The 12,127-nt window shown below is 38.8% G+C and overlaps 1 protein-coding gene across 7 annotated transcripts in view; it reads left to right on the top strand.

The window, feature by feature from the left end:
• The window catches only part of GLB1 (galactosidase beta 1), a 93,618-nt gene that overhangs the window by 46,254 nt on the left and 35,237 nt on the right, over positions 1-12,127 (top strand). For all 7 annotated transcript variants that reach the window (XR_014250498.1, XR_014250499.1, XR_014250500.1 and 4 more), the window contains one exon: positions 11,696-11,770. Coding sequence is in view for 3 of the 7 variants with exons in the window: in XM_082411858.1 (XP_082267984.1) it covers positions 11,696-11,770 (75 nt within the window). In the remaining 4 variants the exon portion in view is untranslated. The remainder of the gene's footprint in view (positions 1-11,695; positions 11,771-12,127) is intronic.

Raw genomic sequence — 12,127 nt, 5'->3', positions numbered from 1 at the left:
CGCGGCAGCAACAAAGACTCAACGCAGCCAAAAATAAAAATTAAATGAACAAATAAATTTAAAAAAACAAAAACAAAAAAACAAATGTTATGACCTCACACAGCTTCTGAGGGTAAAGAATCTAGGGGTGGCTTAGCTGGATGTTGTAGCTCGTGAATTCTCCTGAGGTTGCACTGAAAGCTGTTGGCGAAGCAGCAGACTCTGAAGACTTACATGGGGCTGAAGGGTTCATTTCTTTCTTTCTTTTTTTTTAAATATTTATTTATTTATTTGGTTGCACCGGGTCTTAGTTGCAGCTGGTGGACTCCTTATTTGCGGCTCCCTGGCTCCTTAGTTGCAGCACGTGGGCTCCTCAGTTGCGGCAGGTGGGCTCCCTAGTTGCGGCATGCGTGTGGGATCTAGTTCCCTGACCAGGCCCCCTGGATTGGGAGCATGGAGTCTTACCCACTGTGCCACCAGGGAAGTCCCTGAAGGGTCCATTTCTTTCTTTACTTTCCTCTTTTTTTTTTTTAATTGAAGTATAGTTGATTTATAATGTTGTATTAGTTTCTGCTGTACAGCAAAGTGATTCAGTTATACATGTATATATATATTCTTTTCCATTATGCTTTATAACAAGATATTGAATATAGTTCCCTGTGCTATACAGTAGGACCTTGTTGTTTATCTATTTTTTATATAGTAGTTTGTATCTGCTAAATTATCCTTCCCCACCCCTTTCCCCTTTGGTAACCTTAAGTTTGTTTTCTATGTCTGTGAGTCTGTTTCTGTTTCATGAATAAGTTCATTTGTGTCATATTTTAGATTCCACGTATAAGTGATATCATATGGTATTTGTCTTTGTCTGACTTACTTCACTTAGTATGATCATCTCTAGGTCCATCCATGTTGCTGCCAACGGCATAATTTCTTTTTTTTATGGCTGAGTAATATTCCATTGTATATACATACCACATCTTCTTTACCCATTCATCTGTCGATAGACATTTTGGTTGCTTCCATGTCCTGGCTATTGTGAATAGTGTTGCTATGAACATAGGGGTGCATGTATCTTTTTGAATTATGGTTTTCTCTGGATATATGCCCAGGAGTGGGATTGCAGGATCATATGGCAACTCTATTTTCAGTTTTTTGAGGAACCTCCTTATTCTTCTCCATAGTGGCTGCAACAACGTACATTCCCACCAACTGTGTAGTAGGGTTCCCCTTTGAAGGGTCCATCTCACATGGCTCTGTGCAGGTCACTAAAGTTCTTTGCCACATGGGACTCTCCATGAGGCTGCCCATGATGTGGCTTCCCCCACAGTGAATGATCCGTGAGAGAGTGGGCACCTCCAGATGAAAGCTGCAGTCTTTTTATTACCCAAACACAGAATGACATCCCATCCCTTTTTCCATATTCTTTCCACTAGAAGCCAGTTACTAAGTCCGGGCCATATTCAGGGGAATTAAGTTCCACTTATTGAGGGGAAGAGTATCAGAGAATTTGTGGGCATGTCATTAAAACCGCCACATCCCCCTACACTCAGGGCTTTATTTATGACGGGCAATGTTCATTGTAATCACAAGTAGCCTTTGGTTATGCCACTAATCAAATAAACAGGTTCATTTATTTCCTTTACTGGTTTTTTATTTTTAGAGATTGCTTTTTTTCCTTTCTGACCTAATTTTGTTTAATTATATAAAATTACAAGGTATCAGTATTTTTAGATGTTTCCTCTATGGCTAAGATTTCCAAGAAAGATGTCTTCGAATGTCCTGCCTGGAGTAAGGGGCTGGTTGCCAGCATTCTGCGCCCTGGGGCAGGGGTGGGGGTGGGGGGTGGGGTGGGAGGGGTAGTTACTTTTTACTACGTGCATGATCACATTCTCCCCTTTTAAAATGTCCTCGATGCTGCAGGTTAACCATGAAAACAAAGACCATGTTTTCCCCTCTCCGGAGAATAAATCTCTAGTCCCAGGTGGGAGGGGGCATTGCATAGAGCAGTGTTTCTCAAATACCAGAGCATCAGAACCACCTAAGTACTTGATGGAAATGCAAATTCTACTGAATCAGAAACTCTGTGGATAGGGTCAGCAATCCAAGATTTTACAGACCCCTGGGTGATTCTGACATGCGCTAGAGTTTGAGAACCTTTGGCTTGGAGAAGGGAAAGAAATCTGAGGATCATGCTGCTTTACAAATAGCTTTCACCCAATCCTCCTTATTTTAGCACCTGTACCTCCCAGTTCCAGAAGGATCTGGTGCTTCCAATTTTGAGCCTTTTGGTAATTTTGCAGTCAGATTGAATTGGTTCTTAGTTTTCTCCCATTCTGGATTAGGATTTGGCTTTCTTACTACTGATTTGCCATTCATTTGTCCATTTTCCAGCTTCCAGAATTTTGTTGCTGTTGTTTCCTCTTCTGTTCTTCAGTTCTGTGTATTTATGTCTTAAACAAAAATCTGTTTACTGAGATGTTTACTGGCATTCTTTTGGGAAAGAATGAAATTAGATGTTATGTTTAGTGTGCCATCTTAACCTAAATGATCTCATTCTCTGTAATGGCTACATGCTATTGTGCTATTTAGATTTACTGCCATTTACGTAATCCATTTCTAATTGATGGGCATTTAGATTATTTTCAACTTTTTTTTTTTAAACTCTTTTTTTTTTTTAATTAATTAATTAATTTATTTATTTTTGGCTGTGTTGGGTCTTCGTTTCTGTGCGAGGGCTTTCTCCAGTTGCGGTGAGTGGGGGCCACTCTTCATCGCGGTGCACGGGCCTCTCACTGTCGCGGCTTCTCCCATTGCGGAGCACAGGCTCCAGACGCGCAGGCTCAGTAGTTGTGGCTCACGGGCTATGTTGCTCCGCGGCATGTGGAATCTTCCCAGACCAGGGCTCAAACCCGTGTCCCCTGCGTTGGCAGGCAGATTCTTAACCACTGCGCCACCAGGGAAGCCGTCAACTTTTAAATGACATCCCATGTACAGTTCAAGGAGAGCTACAGGAAATTTTCTTTTTTCTTTTTCTTTTTTTTTTTTTTTAATATTTATTTATTTATTTGGCTGTGCCAGGTCTTAGTTGCAGCATGTGGGATTTTTAGTTGCAGCATGCGGGATATAGTTCCCTGACCAGGGATGGAACCTGGGCCCCCTGCATTGGGAGCGTGGAGACTTAGCCACTGGACCACCAGGGAAGTCCCCAAAATTTTCTTGAAATATATTACAAATGGCCCTTCAATGAAATTGTATCAGCTGAGTCTTATTTCCCCACACTTTTACCAATACTGTGAATTATCAGACTTTTTGACCTTGCCATTTGATATGTAAAAGGATAGTTTTAAAAGTAAGCACTACATTTCTTTAGTAATGAGTACTTAGAGTTGTACACCCTTTCATGTATAAATTGTCCATTTATGTTACTTTTTCTGTGAACTATTTGTTCAGGTTTTTTCATAGTTTTTCTGTTGGGCTATTTGTTCTTTTTATAATTTGCAAGAGTTTTGTTATTGTGGCATTTTTCATTTTTCACAGTTTGGGGAGGGTTCTTTTTTTTTTCCTGTAAAAAATAATCCTGCGTTTTTATGTAGTCAAATATGTTACTTCCCTCCTTTATGGCTGCTTCCCCACTGTAGTAGTATAAATAAATTCTCTTAGTGTGTTTAAAATTGTTATGATTTCATATTTTACATTTAAGTGCTGATGTGCATGGAATTTTTGTTGTTGTTGCTGTTATTAGGAGTGAGGTAGAGACTTAGCTTTTTTCATCTCTTAAATGACTAGACAGTTATCCCAGCCCTTTTTATTGACTTATCCATTATTTTGCCACTGGTTTGATGTGCCCACTTTGTCACCTACTTAATTTCCATAAGTATTTGGGTCTATTTTTGAACACTTTCTTTTATGTTATTGATTTTTTTTTCTCTTTTATCAATACCAAACTGTTTTAACTGTTACCTTTACAATGTTTTATTATCTGGTAGGACTAGTCTTCCATCTTTAGTCTTTCAGTATTTCCCCGGCTATTCCTGCAAGTTTACTTTTCTATGTAAACTTTCGTATTATTCTATCAACTTCAAAACAAAACAAAAACTCGAGATACCTGTTGATGTTTTAAGTTTATACATCAAATTAGGGGTGATATTTACAATATTGAGTCTTAGCTAAGAAAATGCCTTTCTACCTGTTCAAGTCTTCTCTGATGTGCTTCTTGTTTTTAAGTTTTCTTAAAATAGTCCCTGTCCATTTCTTAATATGTTTATTCCCAAATATTCTATGTTTCTAATACTAATATCATTATCAAAGGAGTCTTTTATTTCTTTATGAGAAATATTATGATATATATTTGTCTTTAAAATATAACCTACTTAAAAAATGTTAAATGTATAAAATAATGTCACACACATCCATGTACCTGGTACCTAGATTTAACACAGGTTATTATGAAATCTTTGCTTCTGATTTTTTAAGAAAATAATACATCACAGATAAAACTGGGTTTATTTCCTGTTTCTTCTCCTCCCTCCTCAGAGGGAGGAGGAAGAATAGTATTTATCCTTCACACACATTTTTGTGATTTTTTTACCACAAATGCATGCATCCATATACACTATATTTAATTTTTTGGTCTCTTTAAATTGTACATGAATATTCCATTGTACTTCCCTTTTTAAATTACTGATTTCTTTGATTTTATTGTAGTGCCTGTGGACTTATTTCTTTTACAGTCTGTTGCCTCATCTCACAAACCACTTCAGGTTTGTTTATTTTTAAACAGATTTATTTAGATATAAGTCACATACCATAGACTTCATCCATTTAAAGTACATAATTCAGTGGGGTTTGTATGTTAATTTTTTTTAATTGTGATAAAATATATATAACATAAAATTTGCCATTTTAACCATTTTTAAGTGTACAATTCAGTGGCATTAATTACATTCATAATGTTGTGTAACCATCACCATTATCTATTTACAAAATCTTTTCATCCACCCAGACAGAAACACTAACTATTATGCAATAACTCCCCATTTCCCCTTCCTTTCAGCCACCTGTAAGCGCTAGTCTACTTTCTGCCTCTGTGAATTTGCATATTGTAGATGTTTCACAAAAGTGGAACCATACAATATTTTCCTTTTGTGTCTGACTTATTTCACTTAGCATAATGTTTTCAAGGTTCATGTTATAGCATGTATCAGAAGTTCATTTCTTTTCATGGGTGAATAATACTTCATTGTATATATACAGGCAGCCCTCCATTTCTGTGGGTCCCAAATCTGCAGACTCAACCAACTACAGATTGAAAATATAAAAAAAAAAAAAAAAAATTACAGAAAGTTTCAAAAAAGCAAAACTTGAGTCTGTTGCACGCAGGCAGTTTTTTACATAATATTTACATTGTATTTACAACTATTTACATAGCATTTACACTGTATTAGGTATTATAAGTAATGTAGGGCTGATGTGAAATATATGAGAGAATGTGCATGGAACATATGCAGATGTACTCAAGTCCCTTGAGCATCCTGGAATGTTGGTATCTGTGGGGGTCCTGAAATCAATAGTCTGCAGATACAGAGGGATGACTTGTATACCACAGTTTGTTTATCTACTCACCTCATTCATCTCTTGATGGACACTTGGGTTGTTTCCATCTTTTGGCTATTTTGAATGATACTGCATTGAACATTGGGGCACAAGTATCTGTTCAAGTCCCTGCTTTTGATTCCTTTGGGTATATACCTCTCAGTGGTGTTGCTGGCAGGTTTATTTTTAGAATCATTTTCTTTCGGAAATAATGAGCTTTTCTATGCTTAATATAGAAGAAAAATCCAAGTCAAATTTAAAAACAGATATTTACATGTGCTTTTCTTGCACAAAACATCATCTAATCTTTGGTCTCATCATAACCTCACGTTTTTATTCTCCCATATATTTAGCTACTTCTTTCTGCCCCCTGCCCCACTCCTGTAACCCCTCACATTTTCTTGACCTTCCCTGGCTCTTAAGATTGATGGCTGTTAGAGTCTTTCACCATCACCCTCCGTAGCCCTCTCTGCTGCTGTTCAAGGGCCCCTGCTCCACAATCCACCGGCCTGGACCATTCTGCTGTCACACTCTGGCCCTGAAACCAGGTAGGAGGACTGTGAACTTCAGTGTGCACTGGCTGGAACAGGGATTTGTACTTCCAACCTCAACTGGACCTTTAATTATCTGCACGTCTCTATTTACACCCTGGTCTCTTCTCCCCATCTAGTGGGAACCAACACTGCCATGCTTTCTCCTTAAGGTACAGGTGATGCTATCTCCTCCTTCACCAAGAACATTAATGCTGCTGAATACACCATGTGACATAGTCACATAGGCATTTCAGAAAGGGTACTGAGTGAGGCACCAAAAGCGAATGTATATTTAAATGAGTAAAAAAAAAAAAATCATTACCAACTTACCGTTACCAGGGGATAAGTGGGGGGAGGGATAAATTGGGAGATTGGGATTGACATATACCCACTACTGTATATAAAATAAATAACTAATAAGAACCTGCTGTATGGCACAGGGAACTCTACTCAATACTCCGTAATGGCCTATATGGGAAAAGAATCTAAAAAGAAAAAAGAGTGGATATATGTATATGTATAACTGATTCACTTTGCTGTACACCTGAAATTAACACAATATTAATCAACTATACCCCAATAAAAATTGTTTAAAAATCATTACAAATTTTAAGATTTTTAAATTAAAATAATTGCAAACATCACAAAACTTAGAAACATATTTTGGCTTTATTAACTGAAACACCTCTGCCATCCTTCTTTCCTTATATTCTTTTGCCTGCATGCTGTTTTATTGTCTCTTCGGATGACAACAATGTTTGTAATCTTCTCTAGAGAGACTGGCAATCTTTCTCAAGTGTGACTGATTGAAATTTGTTTTTTAGTATTGATAGTTTAGAAAAACAGGAAAGCTTCACACTTTGTTGCTGATAGCATTATATGAATATTTAGGATTGTTATCTAAACTGGGGAAATCTCTCTCAAATTCTTTCATGCATGAGCTGTAATATTTGGAAGAAATTTCTGTAGACAGGTCCTGGCCCCATAACATTTTTTTTTTTTAACATCTTTATTGGAGTATAACTGCTTTACAATGGTGTGTTAGTTTCTGCTTTATAACAAAGTGAATCAGTTATACATATACATATATCCCCATATCTCTTCCCTCTTGCATCTCCCTCCCTCCCACCCTCCCTATCCCACCCCTCTAGGTGGTCACAAAGCACCGAGCTGATCTTCCTGTGCTATGCGGCTGCTTCCCACTAGCTATCTATTTTACATTTGGTAGTGTATATATGTCCATGCCACTCTCTCACTTTGTCCCAGCTCATCCTTCCCCCTCCCCGTATCCTCAAGTCCATTCTCTAGTAGGTCTGTGTCTTTATTCCCGTCTTGCCTAGGTTCTTCATGACCATTTTTGTTTGTTTGTTTTTTAGATTCCATATAAATGTGTTAGCATACAGTATTTGTTTTTCTCTTTCTGACTTACTTCACTCTGTATGACAGACTCTAGGTCCATCCACCTCACTACAAATAACTCAACTTTGTTTCTTTTTATGGCTGAGTAATATTCCATTGTATATATGTGCCACATCTTCTTTATCCATTCATCTGTTGATGGACACTTAGGTTGCTTCCATGTCCTGGCTATTGTAAATAGAGCTGTAGTGAACATTGTGGTACATGACTCTTTTTGAATTATGGTTTTCTCAGGGTATATGCCCAGTAGTTGGATTGCTAGGTTGTATGGTAGTTCTAGTTTTAGTTTTTTAAGGAACCTCCATACTGTTCTCCATAGTGGCTGTATCAATTTACATTCCCACCAACAGTGCAAGAGGGTTCCCTTTTCTCCACACTCTTTCCAACATTTATTGTTTGTAGATTTTTTGATGATCTGGCCCCATAACATTTTAAACCCTGTTTCCCCTCCACAACCCACATATTTCTGGAGCTGGATGCCTTAGAGCACAATCATATTGCGAGTCAGCATAATCTGTTAGCAATAATTTACCTACTCATAGGAGTGACAGTGAACCTTGTAAATATATTCTACACCCAAATTAAATAAATCCCCACCTCAGCTCTCCTTTGGTTGAATCTCAAAGATGCCTGTAGCCACTCTAAAGCCTCCTGACCCAAGAGGATGTTTTGTTTTGTTTTTTTTTCTCCCAAGAGGATGTTTAACACAGGAAAGCTGGAGCAGAAAGAGGCGAGGGTCTTAGCCTTTTGTGGTTAAACTGCATTACTTCTGCAAATTTTACAAAAACCTATGACCATGAGAACGCACTGCTAGGACCCTCCCTTGGGGCACTTCTGGCTGCAGAAGATGAGTTCAGCAGCTGCTGCAGTAACCTAGGAATTAGATGATGGCAGGGCCAACAGGGAGTGGAGAGGAAGCAGTTGATTTGAAAAATATTCAGGAGGTAAAACTGGTGGAATTTGGCAACTGGCTGAATGCCGGTGTGAGGAAGAATGAGGAGTCATTGATTTGTCCAGGTTACAACCTTGGTTGGATAACTAGATGGGTATTGGGGTCAGCAGCTAACATAGAGGGTTGCAGAGAAGGCGCAGGTGGGAAGGGGGAGGGAGAAGCAAGTTGAGCTCAGGATGCGTCTGAGGACATCCAGGTGGATGTGTCTGTCTGGCAAGCATCTCACTTAAGAGTGAGAAGCTCCAGGAAGAATCCGTTAGGCACGGATTCTGCAGTCATTGTGGAGGTGGAGGCTGAAGTCCAGGAGAGGTTGAGATTGCACGCAGAAGCTGAGTGAGAAGGGCAGCGGGCCAAGCAAAAGACAAAAACCCAGAGCATCCCAAGCATTTAACCAGTGGCCACAGTAAAATGAACCCATGAAGGAGACAGAGTCTTCAGAAATTAATGTAATTCAGTAGCTTATGAGAGATTGCAGCTTAACATGTGGTCATCTTTCCCCACTTCTCTTTTTTGATATTTCAGGTTTGGAAGAGAGAAATGAACGACTTTAAAAGTGAGCTCTTTCTTATGAGCCTTTGTAGATGTTCACTTCGATGGTTTGTTAGATGGTATTCAAAGTATTTGTCTGCGTCGAGGAAAAGAAATGGGATCATAAATACCCCCATATATAGCTCTTCCTGCCTCTTTCCTTCACAAAAGGCTTAAAAAGTCGAATGGGTCTCTTCTTTAGTTCATCTCAAGAGTAAGCTGGGTGGAGATGGACAGTCTCTTTCAATTACATGGACTCCCAGAGATGGGAATTTCCCAGCAGGCTGCACAAGCTTGTGCTCAGCGGTGAAGACTCCAGGCAGCCCTTTGCACAGGACTCTTCAAGGCGTGACAAAGCTCGTGACATTTGCATTTTTAAATGTATTCTCTTTGGTGTGGGTAAAACTCAACCAGACATGGTTAACACCTTGACCTCGAGGATGAAGCGTAACACTATAGGGTAGCGCCCTCCTCCTTGGTAGCAATTCCTGAGAGGGGCAGTGGTGAGTTTATTTTTGTATGCTTTTGAATGAATTTCAGACCGATTTTTTAAAGAGTTTTGTTCCAGTTCTTCATAGGGATTCCATCAAAGATGAGTCCAGCTGACTTTCTGAAGATGGGTCATTCTGCAGAAATTAAGTTGTAGTTGAGGACCTTGATGACTGGAGGGGATCTCAGAATTTCATGAGGGTGGTAGTGAGGCTGGGCGGGGACTGGACATGAGAGGATGGCCATCGTGATTTTCAGTACTTCAGAAGCTTAATGAAGTTTGAAACTTGACCCAGGACCAGTCTACACTGGCTGATTGATTGTCCATCTTGGTTTATGGCTGGAATGACATTAGCTCAGTGGGTAGACACAGCTGTCTCTTGATGATCCATGTTGCTGGTGGACACAGTGTTTATGTCTGATTATTAAGGATTTCGATGTGAATATTACTTAATGAATGTTAGTCTTTTTAAAAAAAATTTGTTGAAGTATAGTTGATTTACAACGTTGTGTTAATTTCTGCTACAGCAGAAGTGACTCAGTTATACATATATATATATATGTATATATATATATATATATATATATATATATATATATTCTTTTTCATATTCTTTTCCATTATGGTTTATCACAAGATATTGAATATAGTTCCCTCTGCTATACAGTAGGACCTTGTTGTTTATCCATCCTATATATAATAGTTTGCATCTGCTAATCCAAATAGATAGTCTTTTCAAGCATCACCTGTACTCTTGTGGCATTAGTCTATTCATTTCCTACAGACCTGGCTTTTCTAGTCTGTCTTCCAGAGTGGTTTCTCTGAAATGCTGATCTGGTCAGGATGCCTTCCATGACTCTGCCCCTGTTTTCATCAAGCCTCATCTTTCAATTCTCCCCCTTTTTTTTTGGTACCACTTTAAAAATATTGAAGTGTGGTTAATTTACAATGTTGTGTCAGGTTCGGGGTGTACAGCAAAGTGATTCAGTACTTTTTCATTCTTTTTCAGATTCTTTTCCATTATAGGTTATTACAAGATATTGAATATAGTTCCCTGTGCTGTTCAATTCTCACTTTCTTGTATGTGAGTCTCTAGCCTTAAAATGAAGGTACATAAAATTCTAGAATTTTACAGGAGGTGCAGTTTACGGCTCCTGACCTCTGCACAAACTGGTCCCTCTGCCCTTATCCATCTGAAAATGAGGACACATCTTATTACCTTCTCTGGGCTTTGTCGTCTCTCTGAAGATTTAGTCACACTTTGTTTTCTGTCACCACATTATACTGTGGAAATCTTGAAGACACAACTTCTCCTAGTTTGCTAATATAACTTGTTTATACATTCTCACTCTGGACTAGGGGCTGTTATTATCCTTAGTACCAAGCATAAGACCTGACACAAAGTACTTTCCTTTTTTTTGCCGCGGCTTGTGGGATCTTAGTTCCCCGACCAGGGACTGAACCCGGGCCCTGGCAGTAAAAGCGTGGAGTCCTAAACTCTGGCCAGGGAATTCCCCAAAGTACTTTCTAAGAGCTTGTTAGATAAATGAATGAAAACATTAGAGATCTTGGGAAAAGAAAAGTTGGTCACCATTGAATCTATTGGATTACACTGGGAAAAGAGCAGCTTCCCATGTTGAATTTGTCCATCTAAACAGGTAGGATAAGAAGCAGTATTTATGACTGCTCTGAAAACTATGATTAAAGTACAAATTACTATGGAGAAATAAAGGTTCAGAAGTATAATATTTTGGCATATTTGTCTACTTCTTTTCTGACATATTAATTAGTTGGACAGAAGATTAGAATTTTGCTGTATGATAATCAATGAAAACTCAGTATAAACTGATAATATAAACTCCCTCCCTTCAGAGTCCGTTTTACCATGTACCTTTTTCCTTTTCTCCTCCACTTCAGTCTTCTGTTGTCACCTTCATTCTCTCTACTTGTTTTTGCTTTCGGTTTGAAGTCTTTTGTTCTATAATTATTTGAATGATTCCTGGAGCTTAAAGAACAGACATACAAAGATATACACTTAGATTCTGTTTTGGGGAGAGTTTTTGGTTCCTTTGCCTTTCCAAAAATCACTGGCACTGTTGTTTGACCCTTTGACCCTCCTTTTGAAACATGAATGGTATAGATATGTTTCTGAGAGTTTAACGGCTGTTTTTCCTTTCTGTCTTTTTCCACTATGGTTTATAGTTTGAAAAAGTACCGGAAGGCCCTATCCCTCCATCCACACCGAAGTTTGCATATGGAAAAGTTGGTCTGAAAAAGGTAAGGAAAAAAAAATGACAGAAACATTGAGAGTGAGGAAGTGGAGTTCAGCAGTCGTGAGTGAAAGTGTTATGCTGGGGAATCGGTTCGTTATTTTTCTGTGAACTTGTTTTCTGTGAGACTGACGGGGTGGATGCTGTGTCCGGGAAAACGGGGACACGGGAGGTGAGAGACTCTGTGTGCATGTTGACAGGGTGAGCACATGGGGCACGAGCGGGCATTCTTACATCATTTCGGTTCCATTATCCACGTCAAAAGCAGCACTAGGAGCCCTTGTGGGAATAACGTGCAGCCTTATTGTTAAGGCTGGTGATGTTCTTTTCTATAATTCACCTTTCTCACAGGGGGTTCTCAAAA

Source organism: Balaenoptera physalus (assembly GCF_965194825.1).
Source record: "Balaenoptera physalus genome assembly, chromosome: 11".
Lineage (NCBI taxonomy): Eukaryota > Metazoa > Chordata > Mammalia > Artiodactyla > Balaenopteridae > Balaenoptera > Balaenoptera physalus.
Note: the sequence above shows the minus strand (reverse complement) of the source record. Positions and strands in the feature narration are given on the sequence as shown.